Genomic DNA, 22209 nt, shown 5'->3' with positions numbered 1-22209 from the left:
ATTCCACCTCTGCTCCAAGCTGTTGGAAGACTGACTAATCTTGGCAAAACGGCAAGCTGCCATGCTTCCTGCCCAGACTGTGAGAGTCTTGTTTCTTCCCTATATTGTGCCTTTCTTTGGGCTGTAGGGGACTGAGAATTGATCTTGTTGGATTATCTGGTAACTCCAGGAAGAAGGGATCAGACAAGAAAATTTGGCCAAGACAACCCAATGGGCCAAGATTCGAATCTCTTATAAATCTAATCTGAATTCCAGTGAAGGTTAAGGTCAGGGATACATGGCCAACACCTGGGCTGGAAATGGATCTGAGGCCAGCAGGATGCTGTGCCAAACTAGGCCTTCTCCTGTCTGTAATCCCAGCACTTTGGGAAGCTGAGGCCGGAGGATTGCTTTAGGCCAAGAATTCAAAGCCAGCCAGGGCGACAAAGCAAGACCCTATTGCTATGAAATTAAAAAAATAGCTGATCATAGTGGCACACACCTGAAGAAGACTTCTGGGGAAAAGAACCATATCCCAGTTCCACAAAGTGGTATTGCTAGGAATGCAAACAACGCACAAAGGTCTCCATCTATTGCAGGAGTCCGTTTTCATCATTTCTTCATCAACTATTTATTAAACATGCAGCTTCTGGCCGGGCGCGGTGGCTCACGCCTGTAATCCCAGCACTTTGGGAGGCTGAGGTGGGCAGATCACGAGGTCAGGAGATTGAGACCATCCTGGTTAACATGGTGAAACCCTGTATCTACTAAAAATACAAAAAATCAGCCGGGCGTGGTGGCGGGCACCTGTAGTCCCAACTACTCGGGAGGCTGAGGCAGGAGAATGGCGGGAACCCGGGAGGCGGAGCTTACAGTGAGCCAAGATCGCACCACTGCACTCCAGCCTGGGCGACAGAGCAAGACTCCGTCTCAAAAAAAAAAAAACAAACCAAAAAAAAAAAACGCAGCTTCTGCAAGGCCACTATGAGAGGCTGCTGGAGCTACAAAGGTAGGCAAGAATGCCTGCTATGGAGACATTTTCTTGTCAAGGAGGTTAGACACACACATACAGGGGAAAGAGCTTTAATCCTATAAGCAGAAGAGTATTCACTCTTTCCAGGTGAGTGGAATAGAATGAGTTCTCCACGTTTCTCAAAGATAAGTGGGGCTATTCCAGGGACAACCCTTTGGCAGAGATATCACCCTAACCCTGCAAAGACACAGCATTCTCAGGTAGAACAAGAATAAACAGTGATATGATTTGGCTCTGTGTCCTCACCCAAATCTCACGTTGAATTGTAATCCCCAGTGTTGGAGGTGGGGCCTAGTGCGAGGTGCTTGGATACTGGGGGTGGTTTCCAATGGTTTAGCACCACCCCCCTAGTGCTGTCTCGTGATAAAGAGTTCTCACAAGATCTGGCTATTGTAAAGTGTGTGGCACCTTCCCCTTCACTTTCTCTCTCTCCTGCCAGCCATGTGAAGACGTGCTTGCTTCCCCTTTGCCTTCTGCAATGATTGTAATTTTCCTGAGGCCTCCCAGACATGCTTCCTGTACAATCTGCAGAACTGTGAGTCAATTAAACCTCTTTTCCTCATAAATGACCCAGTCTCAGGTAGTTCTTTATAGGAGTGCAAGAATGGACTAATACAGAGGCATTTTAAGGGGCAGATTGGGGATGGGAAAGGAAAACAGTCTCTCCTTTGGTCCCTGGGACTGGCTTCTCCTGGCTTTTTATGCATTTCTAACGCAGATTGGCTGTTTCTGGTGGGATTTCCCTCCAAGCAGCCCTGGCTTGTGGGTGGCTGTCTATAGGAGCCATGATGTTTTCAGTGACCTTTCCTCCAGCTCAGCACCAGTGTCCCCAGGGGCTCCCGGGAGAAGCCCCCAGGGGGCCGTCTGGACATCGGCTCAGGTGCTGCTAGCAAGCACCAGGTTCCAGGCAGCTTAGACGGTTTCTTTGAGGGGAGATGCTCTCAGCTGCTGAAGAGAAATTTCTTCACTCTTCTCTTCTACATGTTTCTTGGAAGAGCCTTCTTTGACCCTGTAGAAATGAAAAGGCAGAAGGCAGTGGTGAGGGGCAGGTGGTGTGCATGTCATGGGGAGGGTGGTGCCATAGGCACGGGGTACAGCTCCACCCTCCTGAAGCCAGAAGGGAGGTGGATGCTGCAGCGGCCCCTCCTCCAGATTCCCTCGGGCACCCTGGCGGCCACCCTCCTATTGTCCCTCCAGCTGGCAGAGGCTGGCCTGTCTGGAAACAAACTTGGAAGAGCTGCAGAGTCAAGGAGTTCAACAAAGAGTCTTACAGATGAGAACCTAGAGGCTGGACACGTGCCCGAGGTCACTTGGCTGGAGAACAGGGGCCAGCAGACACCCCCAGGGACTGGGCACTATTAGCACCCTTCTTCTCCCACCCCAGGAGGCAGGGAGGGACAAAGATTGGGGCTCTGAGCCACTCCTGCCCTGCCCTGGTTGGCTCTTGAAGAAGTCAGGGGAGGTTGAGGGTGATGGGGGGCTTGCCTGGACTTGGAGGCCCCCTCAGTCCCAAATAGCCCAAGGCTACCCCACTGGCTATCATTTGACCAGATCCAATTTTGCCTTTTTTGATGGGGGTGGGGGGGTAGAAATAGGGGTCTTGCTATGTTGCCCAGGCTGATCTTGAACTCCTGGGCGCAAGCAATCCTTCCGCCTCAACCTCTCAAAGTGCTGGGATTACAGGTATGAGCCACCATTCCTGGCCTATCGCCTTAAAAAAGAACCCTCTAGTCTTTGAAATGATTTATGTTATAATTCCTTCCATTTATTTTTATTTTTGCATTGTGGACACTGATAACTGTTTTCCCACTGAATTATCTTAGTTTTTCTAATCCTCTTTTTTTTGTCTGAGACGAAGTCTTGCTCTGTCGCCCAAGCTGGAGTGCAGTGATGCGATCTTGGCTCACTGCAACCTCTGCCTCCTGGGTTTAAGCGATTCTCCTGCCTCAGCCTCCTGAGTAGCTGGGACTACAGGCACGCCACCATGCCTGGCTAATTTTTGTATTTTTAGTACAGACAGGGTTTCACTATGTTGGCCAGGTTGGTCTCGAACTCCTGACCTCATGATCCACCTGCCTCTGCCTCCCAAAGTGCTGGGATTACAGGCAGGAGCCACCGCGCCCAGCCTGTTATCCTCTTGTCCTAATCGTTTCATATCTTGCCCATTTCTCCTGTCTACTTTTAGCTGGTTCCATTTTTGGATTTTTTTCAGCATTTATACTGTTTTTTCAATGTTTCTATCCTGCTTTTTAACTCTTCTATTTATAATATTTTAGTCGATTGGCTTAATCTTCCCACTCCCCCACCCCAACCCCGCTGAGATGGAGTCTTGCTCTGTCGCCCAGGCTGGAGTGCAGCGGTGCGATCTCAGCTCACTGCAACCTCCACCTCCCAGGTTCAAACGATTCTCCTGCCTCAGCCTCCCAAGTAGCTGGGATTACAGGCACCCACCACCACACCTGGCTAATTTTTGTATTTTTAGTGGAGACAGGGTTTCGTCATGTTGGCCAGGCTGGTCTCAAACTCCTGACCCTAGGTGATCCACCCACCTCAGTCTCCCAAAGTGCTGGGATTACAGGTGTGAGCCACTGCACCTGGCCCATACATGCACTTTAACGCTCCGCCTCCCATACCCTCATCCTCTCCAAGCCCTGCTCAGCACCCAGATGAAGCCTGTCCTCCCCCACTTGGCCTGCAGGGAATAAAGTGGACAGGGACAGGGGAGGATATGAGACTCTGGTAGTTGTCCAGACAAGAGACAATGGTGGCTTGATGTAGGGCCATGGACACAGGGCTGGAGAGAGGATGACAGATTTAAGTCTATTCTGGAGGCAGAAATGATAGGACTTGGGCTGGGCACGGTGGCTCACGCCTGTAATCCCAGCACTTTGGGAGGCGGAGGCAGGTGGATCACAAGGGCAGGAGTTCAAGACCAGCCTGGCCAAGATGGTGAAACCCCATCTCTACTAAAAATACAAAAATTAGCTGGGCATGGTGGCGGGTGCCTGTAATCCCTGCTACTCGGGAGGCTGAGGCAGGAGAATCACTTGAACCCAGGAGGTGGAGGTTGCAGTGAGTCACGATCGCGCCACCGCACTCCAGCCTGGGTGACAGAGTGAGACTCTGACTCAAAAAAAAAAAGAAAAGAAATGATAGGACTTGCCAAAGAACATATCCTTGATCTGTTGCAGTGCAGCCTTGGCCCATGGCTCAGGTTAGAGATGGGATGTTTATGGGAGTTATTTCAGGGTTGCAAACACAGCACCTATACAGGCCACTGGGTACAGATGGGTCCACCTTTGGGATCAAGCTGACCTTCAAAGAGGGTTACAGACGGGCCCTGCTACTGTCCCTGTCACCATTCCCGCAAACTAAGGGTCTTCCCTGAGCCCACTGTTGCTGAGAAATGCTGCAAGAAGCAGCCACATCAAGTCTCCTCTTGAGTTTGTTTTAGAAACGTTGTCCAGGGCATTGCTGTCACCTTAGTGACCTTTCTAATGAGACCCACACTTGAAGCCAAGACGATCTTAAAAAAAAAAAAGGGGGGGTGGCCAAGAAGTGAAGAAGTCAAGAGAAACCTCTCCTAGTGCTAAATGCTAAGGAAAGCTTCACTCTCCTGAGGGACTGGTATTCGTTTTCCTTTCCAAGAGCAGTCATGAATGGGGTCTCCCTTTCTGTTGTGAGGAAGCCCAGAACCAAATCTGAAGCCTGCACAGCAACTATGGGGGCCTGTCTTCACTTCAGTTTCCCCCGCTCTCCTCTCCCCACTTCTCTGCCAGGTCTCACTTCCAACCCATGTGTTTCCTGGTTCATGGTTTATTCCTTTTTACCTTCGTGATTGGGTCTGTTCTTGGGGAAAGCTAAGCCACTGTAGATGGAGGTGGGGGAGGCATCTCACAGCTCTGGTGCGTCCAGCCAGGACATTTCCGATGCGCAGGAGTGGGGAGGGCACCCCATTTGCCCCCCAGTTATTTCCTGTAACTTTCAGCCTCTTGGTGCTGGAGGCCCCTCACCTCCTCTCCATGGCCACGATGGTCTCCACCAGATGTGCATTGTGGGTCTCGGTCAGGAAGCAGACAGCCAGCCCAGCCAGGACTGCGGTGGCCCCAAAGATCACAGGTGGCAGGATGGTGCTGTACTCCCCAAGTGTGGTAACCAGGGGCGCCGCCAGGCCCCCGAGGCGGGCATGGACCGAGGCAAAGCCCATCCCCATCTGCCTGTGGGAGGTGTGTGGATGGGTCAGTGCAGCGACCTGCACCCCTAGGGGCCCAAGAGGGCCACGCCCTGAGTGTCAGAGGACAGGGCAGGAGGGACCGGGGGTCCTGCCTCGGTGAGCCCAGCAGGTCTCAACTTGCAGTGTCTCCCCCCACGCACCCACCTGATCTCCGTGGGGTACAGCTCGCTGGTAAACAGGTACACACAGATGAAGGAGCTGGCCAGGCAGCCTTTGCCCAGCGCTGCCTGGGCTATGCGCAGGATCTGCATGCCTAGACAGGGGAGTAGGGTGCAGCTGAGGAGGAGGGGAGGAGAGGGAGGCCCAGGGTGTAGTGGAGAGGGATGGAGCCTCAGGAGGGGATAGGGTTTGTGGGGGGGAAGAGGCGGAGCCCACTCAGAACCCAGAGGAGAACCAGGATTTCCACCACCTCCCCTTCCCAACTGTTCCTGGGACCCAGGAGTCCCCTGACTGCCCTTCTCTGACTTCTCCCTCTTTGCTCCCTTATTTGCATCTGTCACCAAGTCCTGCTGGGTAGGCAGGTGCTTTACAGTCAGGCCTGGGTTCAAATAGCAGCTCTCACCCCGCTGGCTGACCTAGGTCAGTGTTTCTGTACCTCCCTGTCCTCATCTGTAAAATGAGGAAAATAGCGGCAGCTGCTTCATGGGGTTGGCGTAAGCTGGACACGATGCCAGGGGTGCAAAGTGCCCATTAAATGTTTGCCATATTTTCTTTCTTTCTTTTTTTTTTTTTTTTTGAGACAGAGTCTTTCTGTCACTGAGGCTGGAGTGCAGTGGCACAATCTTGGCTCACTGCAACCTCTGCCTCCTGGGTTCAAGCAATTCTCCTGCCTTAGCCTCCTGAGTAGCTGGGATTACAGGTGCGCACCTCCACACCCAGCTAATGTTTGTATTTTTAGTAGAGACGGGGTTTCACCATGTTGGCCAAGCTGGTCTCAAACTCCTGACCTTGGGTGATCCACCCGCCTTGGCTTCCCAAAGTACTGGGATTACAGGCATGAGCCACCGCGCCCAGCCCATTGCCCTCATTTTCAATATGCTTCTCCTGCTGTTGTTTATAAATAGCAAAACCCCTATTCAAACATCCAATATTAGGACAGCAGTCAAAGAAATGATGGTGCCGTCTCTGGCTGGGCGGCAGCCCTGGCTGCACACTAGAATCAGGTGGGGAGATTTTATAAAACACTCACACCTGGGTCTTAATACCCACTCTAGCAAGACCTATTGGGGATAGGCTCAAATTTGGGTATTTTTTAAAGGTCCCCAAGAGATTCTATTGTGAAGCCAGAGTTAGAAACACCAATCTAGATGAAATATTATCTAGGGTGGGTGCAGTGGCTCTCGTCTATAACCCCAGCACTTTGGGAGACCAGGGCAGGCAGATCGCTTGAGCCCAGGAGTTTGAGACCAGCCTCTGGCAGTCTCAATATGGCAAAACCCTGTCTCTACACAAAAATACAAAAAATTAGCCAGGTGTGGTGGAATGCACCTGTAGTCCCAGCTACTCAGGAGGCTAAGGTGGGAGGATTGCTTGAGCCTGGGAGGTCGAGGCTGCAGTGAGCCATGATTGTGCCACTGTACTGAGCCACAGAGTGAGACTGTCTTAAAAAAGAAAGAAAAGAAAGAAAAAGAAAGGAAGGAAGAAAAGGAGGGAGGGAGGAAAGGAGGAAGGGAGGACGGGAAGAAGGGAGGGAGAGAGGGAGGGAGGAGGGAAGGAGGGAGGGAGGGAGGAGGGAAGAAGGGAGGGAGGGAGGGAGGGAGGAAGGAAGGAAGGAAGGAAGGAAGGGAGGGAGGGAGGGAGAGAAGGATCATATAGTAATAAAAAATCGGGTCCATGAGGCCAGGCACAGTGGCTCATGCCTGTAATCCCAGCACTTTAGGAGGCCGAGGTGGGCAGATCACTTGAGGTCACGAGTTTGAGACCACCCTGGCCAAAATGATGAAACCCCATCTCTACTAAAAATACAAAAATTAGCCGGGCATGGTGGCACATGTCTCTAATCCCAGCTACTCTGCAGGCTAAGGCAGGGGAATCACTTGAACCTAGGAGGCAGAGGTTGCAGTGAGCACCACAGCACTCCAAGCCTGGGCGACGAGTGAGACTTCATCTCAAAAAAAGAAAAAAAAAAATCAGGTCCACGAAACATTTGTGCTAACATGGAAAAGAATGTGTATGTTTCAACATATAATGAAATAAGGGCATATTATATATATATATATGTACACATGCACATATATACATATATATGTATGTATCCTATTTACATTTTTGTATGTATAAACATATAAAATATCTCAACTATGCTAAATACAAATCTATAAGTAGGAAAAAAGATTGGAATGAAATAGGTCAAGACACCAATAATAACGTTTATCCATTTTACAGGTGAAGAAGAAGTTGTCCACAGAGAAGTTGGACAACCTGCCCACGGCCAAGGCTGCAGTCACAATGGGCACATGGTTTGGCCCATGCTCTATGTCGCTGCTCTTCAACCCTGGCGTCCTGCTGGACTCACTGGACAGTTTGTAAAATACTGAGGGTTGAGTCCCACTCCTTGAGATTCCCAGGGCGCTGGCATGGAGCACCTGGGCCCTGGGAGTTTTCAAAGCGCTCCAGGTGAAGGTCATTTTAGCCAGGTTTGCAAACCACTGTTCCAGGGCCAGTCCAGCTGAGGTTTGAATCCTAACTTCTCAACCCTTGGACATGCTGCCTGCTCAGACTTCGGGGGGCCGCACACACTGCTGGCTACACCGAGCCAGCCCCTGTGCTCTCCAGCTGCTTAGATGCACCTGTCTAACCTCCCTGGCCACCCAGTAGAAGCTCTGAGGGCTAAGGCTCAAGGCCTCCACCTGCCAGTAATTGCCACTGGGCACTAAGTGCTTAATACAAACTCTAGTAATCAACAGTCACTTTCTTCTTTTTCTTCTTTTTTTTTTTTTTTTTTTTGAGTCTCGCTCTGTCTCCCAGGCTGGAGTGCAGTGGCATGATCTTGGCTCACTGCAACCTCCACCTCCCAGGTTCCAGTGATTCTCCTGCCTCAGCCTCCCAAGTAGCTGGGATTACAGGTGCACCACCACACCCAGCTAATTTTTTTGTATTTTTAGTAGAGACGGGGTTTCACCATGTTTGCCAGGCTGGTCTCGAACTCCTAACCTCAGGTGATCTGCCTGCCTTGGCCTCCCAAAGTGCTGGGATTACAGGTGTGAGCCACCGTGCCCAGCCTAACAGTTGCTTTCTTTTCAGATCCGGACACATAACCCTCAGCCTTGTTGCCATGTGAAATTTGCTGTCTACCAGACCCCAGAGGCTCCCAGTTCTTGGTGGGCAGCAAGGGCAGAAGTGGGTGACTTACCTTCTGGCACAAACATGTTGGCGATCACCATGAGCCCGGCCAGGATGAGGAAGGAGGCCACCGTGGCCCTGCGGCCCACGTAAATCATGGTGGTGGTGGCCACCAGCATGGCTGGGATGTCGATGATTCCAAACAGGGCCTGTACCAGGTATAGGCTGAGCCCAAACTTCCGCAGGTCCATAGCCAGGCCATAGTAAGCCACAGAGTTGGAGAACCTGGGAGAGGCAGTGGAATGGTCTTAGTTCACCCCGTGGTTCATTGTTCTGAGCCCAGGGGAGGGGACACAAAGATAGATGACACAGAATTCCTCTCCTCGGGGAGGTAAAATTCCCTGACTTTCCATAAACACCCCTTCCCGGTCTCCTAAGTCTCTGTCTTTAGCATTAGAGCTCAGAGCCCTCCCTCCACATCCCTTTCCACCACCCACTCCTGGATCCAGTGCATGGGTTCTGGAGTGTGTTTGCTTTTCTCTGCAGTACCCACCTCAGCGCTGAAATTAAGGCAGTGCTAAAAAATAAGAAGACAAGAAGATGGAGGAAGGTCAAAGGACACAGGAGCCAATGTGGAAGAGCTCCTGATGGCCAAAGCTGGAGCAATTTGGGAAATAAGGTAAAGAATGTAGTATCTACTAAATAAAGGAAAAACATTGTTGAATTATAACCCAAAGTATAAACTACATGGTTATACATGAGCCTATATAAATAAATGATTTCATAAATAAGTCTTTCTTAAAGAAGAACTCCAAACAATATGTGTAAATACTCCACTCCTAGGCTGGGCGCCGTGACTCATGCCTGTAATCCAAGCACTTTTGGGAGGCCAAGGCGGGTGGATCATGAGGTCAGGAGTTCAAGACCAGCCTGGCCAAGATGGTGAAACCCGGTCTCTACTAAAAATACAAAAATTAGCCAGGCGCCTGTAATCTCAGCTACTCAGGAGGCTGAGGCAGAGAATTGCTTGAACCCGGGAGGTGGAGGTTGCAGTGAGCCGAGATTGCGCCACTGCACTCCAGCCTGGGCAATAGAGGGAGACTCTATCTCAAACAAAACAAAACAAACAAAAAAATCCATTCCTTCAGGAGATGAAACTTAGTTTCCCTCCCCTTGAGTGCGGACTGGACTCACTTTCAAATAATAGTATATGGAAAGAGGCTGCTCATGGTGGCTCATACTTTTAATCCCAGCACTTTGGGAGACTGAGGTGGGTGGATTGTTTCAGCCCAGGAGTTCAAGACTAGCCTTGGCAACATGGTGAAACCCCATTTCTACCAAAAGTACAAAAATTCGCCAGTCTCATAACCTGGTCTCAAAATAAATAAATAGATTAAAATTTAAAAGTAAAACAAGAATATGGAAAGAGAACATTATTAACTTTACAGTGGAGAAACCCGGTAGACACTACCTTAACCAAGGGATTAACTTCAAAATCACCAGTAATCAGTCATGTTGACATCACATATGCCCTCATATGATATGATATGATATGATGAGAAGGTCATATCACCTCCATGGTTCTCTTTCCCCAAATCCACAATCCCAGTTTAATCATGAGAAAACCATCAGACAAATCCAAATTGAGGCCAGGCGCAGTGGCTCACACCTGTAATCCCAGAGCTTTGGGAGGCCAGGCCGGTGGATCACCCGAGGTTAGGAATTCAAAGCCAGCCTGACCAACATGGTGAAACCCCATCTCTACTAAAAATGCAAAAATTAGCCAGGTATGGTGGCCTATACCTGTAATCCCAGCTACTTGGGAGGCTGAGGCAGGAGAATCCCTTGAACCCGGGACGCGGAGGTTGCAGTGAGCCAAGATCTTGCCATTGCACTCCAATGTGGGCAAAAAAGAAAAAAACATTCAAATTGAGGGACATTCTACAAAATACCCGACCAATACTTTTCAAAACTGTTTTCCAACCTTCTCCTAGTTATTCAAACACAAATCTAGGTGTTGTGAAAGGATTTTGCAGATGTAATTAAGGTCCCAAATCACTTGACTTTAAAACAGAGATTTTTCTGGGAGGGCCTGATCTAATAACATGAGATTTAAATCTGGGTCTAGAGGTCAAAGACTGGGAGTTGGAGATTCAAAGCATGGGAGAGATTCAATATGAAGAAGATGTTCCTTTGAGATGGAGGAGGCCACTTAGCCAGGACTGTAGATGGCTTCTATGAACAGCCTGTAAGGAAATGGAGACACAAATCCTACAGCTGCAAGCAGTTAAATCGAACCGACAATTGAAATGAACTTGGCTGTGAATTCTTCCCCAGAGCCTCCAGAAAGGAGGCTTCGTTTCAGCCTCCTAAGAGCCTGAGCAGAGAACCCAGCGGGCACTTCTGGGCCTGCAGAATTGTAAGCTCATAAATGGGTGTTATTTTAAGCCACTAAATTATGGTGATTTGTTATAAGCAATATAAGACTAAAACATTACACAAAAAATAAAGTGGCCATTGAGAAATTTGAGGGACACTCAGTCAAAAACCACCAGGTTTACATTCAGTTCTTTTGCTTGTTAACGTGTCTGCTCACCTAGGAGGAAAGAAGGGCGAAAGGCTCCTGAGAATGTGAGCTCTAGAAACGGAGTCTTCCCAGAGAGACTGGACCACGACCAGCCAGCCTTGCCACTCAGGCGAGATTGGCAGTGGCAGGGACAATGGACCAGACATTCTCTAAGATTCCTTTTCATCTTATAATTCTGTGGCTCACAATATTCTAAAATTCATTCATTTATTCATTGGTTCATTCACTCATCAAATATTTATTGCAAAGCTATCACATGCCAGAAGCTGGTTACATGTAATGTTGTAAAAGTTTTTACAGATGTGATTAAGTTATTAAAAAAACAAAAGCAGAAAAGGTAGAGTATTAATCCTTTTTTTTTTTTTTTCCCTCTTGAGACACTCTGTCTTGCTCTGTTGCCCAGGCTGGAGTACAGTGGCAAGATCTTGGCTCACTGCAGCCTCCGTCTCCCGGGTTCAAGTGATTCTCCTGCCTCAGCCTCCTGAGTAGCTGGGACTACAGGTGCGCGCCACCACACCTGGCTAATTTTTATATTTTCAGTAGAGATGGAGTTTCACCATGTTGGACAGGCTGGTCTCGAACTCCTGACTCAGGTGATTCCCCCATCTCGGCCTCCCAAAGTGCTGGGATTACAGGCATGAGCCACCACACCCGGCCCCTATTAAATCCATTTCTATAAGAACGTGTGTGTGTAAGTATGTGGGTGTCATGTATGTACTAAGATCTGCAAGGATACAAATTCATGCCTGACAGAAATGGGAGATGGGAGATGTTCAGAGGTGGAAGGCAGAGTAGGTTGAGAGGAACATGCACTTATGTATCTGATAACAGAAAACAACTCGTATTCAGGCACTGTTCTACCTGCTTTACAGACTAATTTTCACAACAGCCTTATGTGGTAGGTTCTATTATGATGCCCATGTTACAAATGGAGAAACTGAGGCACAGAGCAGTTAAGTAATTTGTCAAGGATCACAAAGCCAGTAAATAGCAGAGCTGAGATTCAAACCGAAGGAGCACGTTCGAGTCCTGCTTCTTTTTTTTTTTTTTGAGATGGAGTCTCGCTCTCCCCAGGCTGGAGTGCAGTGGCACGATCTCGGCTCACTGCAAGCTCTGCCTCCCGGGTTCATGCCATTCTCCTGCCTCAGCCTCCCGAGTAGCTGGGACTACAGGCACCCGCTACCATGCCCGGCTAATTTTTTTGTATTTTCAGTAGAGACGGGGTTTCACCATGTTAGCCAGGATGGTCTCGATCTCCTGACCTCGTGATCCGCCTGCCTTGGCCTCCCAAAGTGCTGGGATTACAGGCGTGAGCCACCGCGCCCGGCCAAGTCCTGCTTCTTAACCAATACACTACACTGCCTGTTTCTGGATTGTTTGGGGGAAAAAATGTTTTTAACAATGAGTATGCATGCTTTTCAGAATTTAGAAAAAAAACACAAGGTGGCTTAAGCCTGTTATTCCAGCACTTTGGGAGACCAAGGGGGAGGATCGCTTCAGTCCAGGAGTTCTAGACCAGCCTGGGCGACATTGCAAGACCCCCACCCCATCTCTATTTTTAAAAATTAGCCCGGGCTTGGTGGCAGGCACCTGTAGTCCTAGCTACTGAGGTGAGGAGGCTGAGGTGGGAGGATCATTTGAGCCTGTGAGGTCGAGGCTGCAGTGAGCTATGATTGTGCCACTGCCCTCCAGCCTGGGTGCCAGAGCAAGATCTTGTCTTAATCAAATCAATCAACCAGTAAAGAAAAAAATCCCAGTTAATTGAAGGCATTTACAATAGGGTTTGTGGAAGTTTGTGAAAGTTCACCAGTTCCTAACACTTCCTCTTTCTCCTCCTCTATCCTTTTTCAAATCCCAGGACTCCCCATCCCCACCTCACCCCAGACACACTAGTGAGGAAGGGGTGGGGGGTGGGGGCACGCTCGCCGCCTCCCGCTCCCCAAAGCCAGGACTGTGCAATTGATCCCAGGCGCGAGCCTGGCGCGGCTCCCGGCCGGCAGCGAAGCGAAACATTTGGTCATGGCCCCGATTTTCCCGGTGTGGTTGGTGAGTCCCGGCGTGCACGAACCAAACCTGGGGTGCCCGGGGCAGCTTTGAGCGGGTCGGGTCGGCTCCATGGGAGAATGGCCCCACCTGCAGGCAGAGAGCTCCGGATGGCTGCCGAGTCACTTTCTCAACAAAAACGGGCTTTTGCTTACTCTTTCCAGAAGGATCCAAGAGAGGACTTGCAGCTCTGGAATTTTGAACTCAGGATCTGTTTCTCCCTCGCAGAGAGAGGAAGGTGGACGAAGGGCAAACCGAGGCCGGCGGGGCTACCGCAGGAAGACGCCCCTTCCTGGACTCGGGTTCGCAGGAGGCCCCTTGCTCTCCAGAGCCGGAACTGCGCTGCCTGTCACTCTGTTGGGGACAGAAGCCCTCACAGCCTCCCAGAGTCGGGGGCCGTCCCATCTTCCCAGTACACGGGGGTCACAGCCCCAAATCCAAACCGGAGGAAAGACTCTAGAGCTTCCCAGAGGGGCAGCCTGTGGTTTAAGTGTTTTATGTGCCTTAACTGATTTTTTTTTTTTTTTTTTGAGATGAGATCTCACTCTGTCACCTAGGCTGGAGTGCAGTGGTGCAATCACAGATCACTGCAGCCTCAAACTCCTGGGCTCAAGCAATTCTCCCACCTCAGCGTCCCAAGTAGCTGGAACCACAGGTATGCCCCTCCATGCCTGGGCTACCCTGTGTTGGCCAGGCTGGTCTGGAACTCCTGGGCTCAAACAATCCTCCTGCCTCTGCTTCCCATAGTGCTGGGATTACACACATGAGTCACCGAGGCTGGCCTCATGTCTTAACTCTGGATCCTCACAAGGAAAGAGGCCCCAGGAGGCTGGGCTCCCTGACTTGCTCAGGTCACATGGATAGTCTGGCCTCAGAGCCCAGCTGATATCTACTAAAAGGGACTCCCCAGTCTGCTACAGAAAACAGTTCCCCATCTCTACTAAAAATACAAAAATTAGCTGGGTTTGGTGGCATGTGCCTGTAGTCCTAGCTACTTGGGAGACTGACGCAGGAGAATCGCCTGAGCCCGGGAGGTGGAGGTTGCAGTAAGCCGAGATGGCACCATTGCACTCCAGCCTGGAGACAGAGGGAGACTCTGTGGAAAGAAAGGAGAGGGGAGGGGAGGGGAGGGGAGGGGAGGGGACGGGAGGGGAGGGGGGAAGGAAGGAGAGAAGGAGAGAAGGAAAGAAAAAGAGAGAGGAAGGAAGGAGATAGTAATTCATTGCCTGCACTCCCTGCTTCATAAGTATCAGTACCAATTATTTAAATGTGCAGGAAATCCAGTGGAATGAAATCAACACGGTTGTTTTTTTATCAGCCCTTCCCCTTAGGATTTGTCAGCTTCCAGTTGGTGGTGCTACTGCCTATGGGCTGCCTTTGTATTTTTGTCCATTTCACATCTTCATGCCTGTGAACCTGTTAGGTATTCCTTCCTGCCCACCTTGCAAACTTGATTAACCATCTTTTTTTTTTTTTTTTTTTTTTTGAGACAGAGTCTCGCTCTGTCACCCAGCCTGGAGTGCAGTGGCATGATCTTGGCTCACTGCAAGCTCCGCCTCCCGGGTTCACGCCATTTTCCTGCCTCAGCCTCCCAAGTAACTAGGACTACAGGTGCCCGCCACCACACCCCGCTAATTTTTTGTATTTTTAGTAGAGACAGGGTTTCACCATGTTAGCCAGGTTGGTCTTGATCTCCTGACCTCGTGATCTGCCCACCTCAGCCTCCCAAAGTGCTGGGATTACAGGCGTGAGCCACCGCACCCAGCCGATTAACCATCTTTTAAAACCAGTCTAAATGCTATCTCCTGCCTGAAGCCCTCAGCAGCCCCAACTAGCAGAAATGCTGTTAGGATACTCGTCTCACTGCATGGAAATTACAATTTTCTTGTCTATCCCCTTCTGGATCCAGAAGTGTTTTTTCCAGAGTGCGACACTTCCCAGAATCCACTGGAGAGCCAGCCCAAAGGGCATATCAGGATGGGACAAATTACATTCTGGAAAAGCTGCCTTGGTGATTCCAACAGTCCTCCCACCCAGGTGAGACCCACTGCCCAGAAGTGGGGTTCCTGGGTTAGCATGATATCTCATCTGTCACCACATCTCAGCATCCGGCAGAGGCCGAGTGCTGGAAAAAGGGTGTGGGAAGAGATTGAGTTCACACGGCTCACCTGTTCATTGCATTAAGAGTATTTCAGAACAGAGGTTTTCAGTGGGGGCAGAGAGCATGCCCCTGCCTCGGATGAAAGACTTGGGCATGAGCCTGTCACCTACCAAATCACCATGAGACAGCATGTGACCTTGCGGATGGCCGGGGTTCGGAAGAGGTCCAAGATTGAGTTGGAGGTGCGGACACTTGCAAACTCGCTTTGGATATAGGAGCTCACTGCCTAGGTGAGAAGAGTCTGCTCAGGGGAAGCGAGGGAGCTCGGACCCCACATCCCTGCTGGGAACCCCTTCATCTGTGTGGAGGAGAGCTGGGGTTGAGGCCTTTGGTGAGGTGGCTGGCCCTTGTCTCTGCTCTATCCAAGGACTGATGGCACTTGAGGGGCTGTTTCCAGGGTGTTGAGAAGCTCCAACACGAACTCCAACACTACTGAGGTTCTGCGGTTCTGGAGGGCCTCCCACCCCATTCCTGGTATAGACTCAGATTGAGTCAGATAAGAGCAGGGGTTCCAAGTGGTTCTGCCACTTCCTACTGTGTGTTCTCAGGCAAGTTACCTGACCTGTCCCCACTTCAATTTCCTCTTTGGCAAAAATGAGACATGAAATGAGATTACATATATAAAGCTCTTAGCCTAGTGCCTGGCATGGGGCTTGAGAAATGATGCTTATTGATAATAAATGGTAAGTATCTTATAATAAATGGTATTTATAATGGTGCTTTTGTTATTAATTCCCCAGTAATTTTACTGTGTGGTTGCTATTTTAATAATTTTAGTTTATTATTTTATTAAAATTTCAACTGGTTGTCAAGGTTAATAGGGTTATTTCCTCATTACAAAGATGGATCGACTGATGAGCAAAGCAGTTAAATTATTTATCCGAAATCACACAATCATTCAATACCTAAACAACATCTTTGACACATCAGAACTCTGCCTGTCCTGTTTATTCCCAATGTCTACACCTGGATGGCACTTGAGTCCTGGGAAGTTGCTAAATTCTAGCACAACTGGAGGTTGCCAGCAAGACTGAAGACTGTTCCCACCCTTCCTTCCTTCCAGCTCGCTTACCTCCTTGGTCAGCCTTTCCCCTTCCTCCTTCCTCCCGTTCATTGCAGCCACCTTCTGCAGATTCTGTACAGCTAACTGGGACTTGCCATGCAGGAGGAGCCAGCGGGATGACTCTGGAAGCCACCTGGGATCGAGAGGAGGAAGAAGGATCTGGGGCTGGGTAGAGCTCATTCTATTCCCCAAACCCAATACCCCCTTGTCCACCTTCTTTCAGACCCAAAAAAGATGACCTGTCCTCCTGTCTGTAGCATCAGGAAGTCTGGGGGCTATGCCAGCTTCCCTTTTTTTGCAGTACATCATACAGAGACTCACTGAACAGTATTTAAAGACTACAGAGGACTTGGCCAGGCACGGTGGCTCACACCTGTAATCCCAGCACTTTGAGAGGCCCAGGAGGGTGGATCACCTGAGGTCAGGAGTTCAAGACCAGCCTGGCCAACATAATGAAACCCTGTCTCTACTAAAAATACAAAACACCTAGCTGGGCATGGTGGTGTGTGCCTGTAATCAGCTACTTGGGAAGAGGCTGAGACAGGAGAATCGCTTGAACCTGGGAGGTGGAGGTTGCAGAGCCGAGATCACGCCACTGCACTCCAGCCTGGGCAACAGAGGGAGACTCCGTCTCAAAACAAAACAAAACAAAAAACAAACAAACAAAAAAACTACAGAGGACTTAGGATTACAACAGACCCATGGCTTTTTTTTTTTTTAGACCGAGTCTCACTCTGTAGCCCAGGCTGGAGTACAGTGGCGCAATCTTGGCTCACTGCAACTTCCGCCTCCCAGATTCAAGAGATTCGCCTTCCTCAGCCTCCTGAGTAGCTGGGATTACAAGCACCCACCACCATGCCTGGCTAATTTTATTTTATTTATTTAATTATTTTTTTGTAGAGATGGGGTTTCACCATGTTGGCCAGGCTGGTCTCGAACTCCTGACCTCAAGTGATCTGCCTACCTCAGCCTCCCAAAGTGCTGGGATTACAGATGTGAGCCACCACACCTGTCCCAGACCCGGTTTTGAATCTGGTTCTGACCCCAGCTCTGTGGCCTGGTGTGAGTCATGGACCCTCTTTGGGCTGTGCTTCATTACCCTCTTATATATGCCCCAGTTATATTCTTAGAACTTTATAAGCACTTAGAGTACTTATGAAGTGTTGAGGGATGCGAAGGAGTTGATGAAGGCAAAAGCTCTTGGGATGTTCCAGGGCCCCACACTAATGCAAGGGATTTTACCACAGCGTCCCAGTAGCCATTCGTGAGGACTTGAGAGCTTGCAGCCTCCATGAACACCTGCCATCCTTTGTGTCCCCTGTCAAGTCCAGCAAGCCCCAGTCACTGCACACCCCAACCTCTCACAGGGCCAGGTGAAGACTCGGCCACACAGGTGCACTCTCCCCCACCCCACTCTGTTCAGGACATACCAAGAATAGAGGAAAAAGATCAGGAAAGGAGCAGAGACGGCAAACTGCAGGCACCGCCAGGGGCGAATCAGGTAGGCTGCCCCAGCCAGGATGAGCTGGCCCAGGGTGAAGGAATACCCCAAGAAGATACCCGCCACAGTCCGGCCCCGGGTGGGCATCCACTCCACAACTGGGGAGAAAACAGTGACATGCAGTGGCATTCAGCTACCCATGTGGTTAATTCACCACACCCCCCTTATGATTCTGACCGCTTAAACTCATTCCAGAGACCCACTGAGACACAGGCAAAGGTGTCCCTACTGCACTCCAGATAAATTCTAAGTGGATCAAAGAACTCAAACAATAACACCACCACAATGCCGGAAGAAATCATGGTAGATTATTTTACAATCTTAGAGTAGGGAAAGGCTTTTCCAAGAAAGTCACAAAACCCAGAGGCAATAAAAGGGGAGGTTGACAAACTTGGAGTCGTAAAAATAAAAAATGTCTGCATCGGAATAAAACAAAACAAAACACCGTAAGTCAAGCCATAACGTCAACAAAAAATGTAAAAATATAGTTGTAACCCAAATAGCAGATAAAGGACTAATTTTGGGCTGGGCACGGTGGCTCACTCCTGTAATCCCAGCACTCTGGGAGGCTGAGGCGGGCGGATCACTTGAGGTCAGGTGTTTTGAGACAAGGCTGGACAACATGGCGAAACCCCGTCTCTACTAAAAATACAAAAATTAGCGGGGCGTGGTGGTGTGCCTGTAATCCCAGCTACTCGAGTGGCTGAGGCACGAGAATCGCTTGAACCTGGGAGGCGAAGGTTGCAGGGAGCTGAAATTAATTGGACCACTACACTCCAGCCTGGGCGACAGAGCCAAAGACTCTGTCTCAAAAAATAAAAAAAAAGAAAGAAAGAAGAAAGAAAGACTAATTTCCCTAACACTGAAAGAGTTTTCACAAATCAATTAGAAAACAGCCAACAAGCTAAAAGGAAAATGGACAGAAGTGCTCAACCCCATGCAAAGACAGAAAATACTAATTTTTATAAATAGCAAAACTTGGAACAACCTGAATGTCCACCTATAGGGGACTGGTTAAGTAATGATGATACACCCTTACGAGGCAGCTGTAACAAATTAATGAGGAAGCTTCTTCCCAATGGGCAAGAAGCCTGTGCGTCCAGTCCTTCAGCAAATCCTTCAGAATTATGCCAGAATCTGAGCTCTCCTCACTGCCTCTGCTGCTGCCACCGTGGCCCAGTTCAACCTGGTCTCTTGCTTGATGACAGCAGCAGCCCCTTAACCGGCCTCCCTGCTTCTGTCCTGGTGTCACATGGCAGCCAGATAGATCTTATCAGATCTCAAATCCTAAATCAGATCGGGTCTCTCCCTGGTCAGAATCCTCCGGTGGCTCTTGTCTCATTCAGAGACAAAGCTGAAGTCCTACAACGCTGGCCACAAGGTCCTGCAGAACTGCCCTCCCCTGACCTCACCTGTCGCCCACCTCCCAACTCTGCTTCAGCCACAGGGCCCTCCTTGCTCTTCACCCTGGGCACACTTTCCCCTGCAGGGCCTCTGCCTGGCAGTTCCCTCTGCCTGGAATGTTCTACCCCAGAAACCTGCAAGGCTCATTCCCTCAACTCCTTCCAGTTTTGCTCAAAATGACCCCTTTTCAGTGAGTCTTTCCCAAACGATGCTAATTAAAACTGCAGACCCCTCCCCTCCAACCTGGCCATTCTTTGTGGGATTTTTTGTTTGTTTGTTTTGTTGAGGCAGAGTCTCACTCCGTCACCCAGGCTGGAGTGCAGTGGTGCGATCTCGGCTCACAGCAACCTCCACCTCCCGGGTCAAGCAATTCTCCTGCCTCAGCCTCCCGAGTAGCTGGGATTACAGGCGCCCGCCACCACACCCGGGCTAATTGTTTGTATTTGTAGTACAGACAGGGTTTCACCATGTTGGCCAGGCTGGTCTCAAACTCCTGACCTCAGGCGATGTGCCCGCCTTGGCCTCCCAAAGTGCTGGGATTACAGGCATGAGCCACTGCGCCCGGTCAACCCGGCCATTCTTATCCCCTTTCCAGGCTTTGGTTTTCCTCTGTAGCACTTACTGTCTTTGAACATACCATATAATTCGTTATGCATGCTGGTGATATCTCCCCTCGCTAGAACATGGACTCCAAGGAGCAGGGCTTTGCTGTGTTCACCGCAACCTCTAGAGCCTCTCCTGGCACTAAGAGGCCCTCTATCAGGCAGTGGACCAGTGACAGCTTGGTTAAGTGAAAGAATCAAGATACAGAACAGTGTGCACAGGAACAAACATGAGGGGAGGCATATATATGTGGGGGGGTCACTACACTTGTGCGGTGTGACCCGAGGCAGGGCATGGCCTGTGGTGGGAGCTCCAGGGCACTCGATGGAATCTCTACAAAGTCGTCTTTACAGGCTGAGATGTCCCAAGATGGTGCCCGGCCTTTCCAGACTCAGGAGGTGTTAAGAGGCTGGGCAGTCTCTGATGCGTGTGTGTGTGTGTGTGTGTGTGTGTGTGTGTGTGTGTGTGTGTGTCTGTGTGTGTATGTGTCTGTGTAGGTGTTAGAGCCCATTCCAGCACGAGGTGGACCTCAGACACCTGTTTCAAGCCATGGCTGGATGCCCACCCTGCAGAGTGAGCTGTGTAGGCTGGGATTGGCTGAGATCCTGCTGTGTCCTGGGAGAGGGAGGGGAGGTCAGGTGTGCTGTCCTGGTGCATCCTGGTTCTCTGGTCCCAAGATTTCTCCCTGACCCCTGATATAAAAGATCCATCCTATCTTTGCACAGCTGATGGTGGCAGCAGTTTCCGTGCCCAGTGGTGTCCCCAGGAGCAAGCTAAGTAGTTAAAACGAAGCATAGGTAGGTGGCAGGCCTGTGTCTTGGGTGGGCTTCCTTCTGCCTTGCGATGCTTTCTCCTAGGACCACCCAGGGGCTGCCCAGAACCAGCCTAGAGTGAGGACTGAGCCTGCCACTTATCACTTGGGGGCACAACACTCCAAGCTGGCATCCAGGAGCCAGGTCTCCACCATGAAGCTGAGGAATCACCAGCCTTTTTAGAGTCACACAATTTCAGGGCTGCTGCAGCCCTGGGGACCATCGTGGCTCACTCCTCTCCTGTGTCCCAGTGGCCTCTGTGTCCCCACACTAAGCCTGGAGACAATAGGTGCTTAGTAAGTTGTTATTGTTGGCTAATTCACAAATAAAATAAACCTAACCCTCTCAATTTAGAGATGAGTACACTAAAGCCCAGACCTGGGAAACGCCATCCAGGGACTCCCCACCCACAGCCAGCGGGGCCACCACTACCCGGGAGCCCAGGTCCCCCAAGTCCAGAACTCTGGCGGGAGGCTTTGAGTTGAGGTTGCTGGATGAGAATCCCAACAAAACAACATGAGAAAAATGTCCAGTGACCCTCGACGTTGCTACCCCCCTGTTCCCCCGCCCCCCCGCCCCCATCCCACTCTTTCAGGAGCCCCCGCCCTTCCTGGCCTCTCCTCAGCTGGACTCACCCAGGGAGAGGGAGTTGAGGATGATTCCAGAGAAGGTCATGCCCATCAGGAACTGGAAGATGCAGTAGGCACTGAAGGAGCTGAAATACGCTGTGGCGGCCCCCGAAGCTGCCAGCTGCAGGTAGGGCCAGACCAGGGGGCCCTTGCGGCCCAGCCTGAGTCCAGAGAATGGGCACAGGCATTAGGGTTTTGGGAGGCAGCAGCAGCATCCCCCAAGGAACAAATGGGCAGCCCACGCCTGCCCCTTCCACCCGATCAGGGGGGTTATCAAGGCAGTCACAGGGAAGATGGGCTACTCCGCAAAAGCCACCCCTCCAAAACAGAAACTTGAAACTCCTGGGACCCAGGCTTCGTGGCAGAGGTTGGTCACAGACAGAGGGACATAGTGTAGAAGGAAGCTAGCGAGGAGATTTAGTCCAGGCTCGAGGAAAGGCAGGGATTCTGCAAAGCCCCAGAGGGGCATGTGGCAGGTGGGGAGAGGTCACCTGAGCACTGTTCTGGCTAGAGGGAGGCCTCGAACCAGAACTCACAGCGGGTGAGCCATTGGCCAGTCCCTGGTGTGGGAGCAGGAGCCAGGGTGGAGTCATTACGTGGACTAGAGGGTTGCCATGCCACAAAGGGGCCCAAGGACGGGATGGCAGGGTGATCTGCCCTATTTGCAAATGAGGGTTCAGGGCCAGAGCGCACAGCCCCAACTTGGCCAGGAGGGAAGCAGGCCAAGAAGGGAGGCAGCTTTTCTTCTCCACACACTCCATGACCCACTCGCTCGCTCGCCCACCCACCCACCCACCCACTCACACTCATCAACTCACTCGCTCATTCATCCACTCACTCACTCACCCACTCACTCACCCACCCACCCACTCACACTC

General features: G+C 50.5%; 1 protein-coding gene across 1 annotated transcript in view; it reads right to left on the bottom strand.

Annotated features, from left to right (window-relative positions):
- Window positions 1–590: 590 nt before the first annotated feature.
- Window positions 591–22209, bottom strand: part of LOC116468993 (solute carrier family 22 member 20-like) — a 24297-nt gene continuing 2678 nt past the window's right edge. Inside the window, 8 exon segments of the mRNA XM_032153400.2 lie at window positions 591–2021; window positions 5026–5229; window positions 5391–5499; window positions 8599–8813; window positions 15430–15545; window positions 16392–16515; window positions 17813–17981; window positions 21338–21492. Of these exon segments, the coding sequence (XP_032009291.1) occupies window positions 1925–2021; window positions 5026–5229; window positions 5391–5499; window positions 8599–8813; window positions 15430–15545; window positions 16392–16515; window positions 17813–17981; window positions 21338–21492 (1189 nt within the window). The 3' untranslated portion in view covers window positions 591–1924.

This window comes from Hylobates moloch, unplaced genomic scaffold, assembly GCF_009828535.3.
Source record: "Hylobates moloch isolate HMO894 unplaced genomic scaffold, HMol_V3 SCAFFOLD_5, whole genome shotgun sequence".
NCBI classification, from domain to species: Eukaryota; Metazoa; Chordata; class Mammalia; order Primates; family Hylobatidae; genus Hylobates; species Hylobates moloch.
The sequence above is the reverse complement of the archived record's forward strand: the minus strand, read 5'-3'. Positions and strand labels throughout refer to the sequence as shown.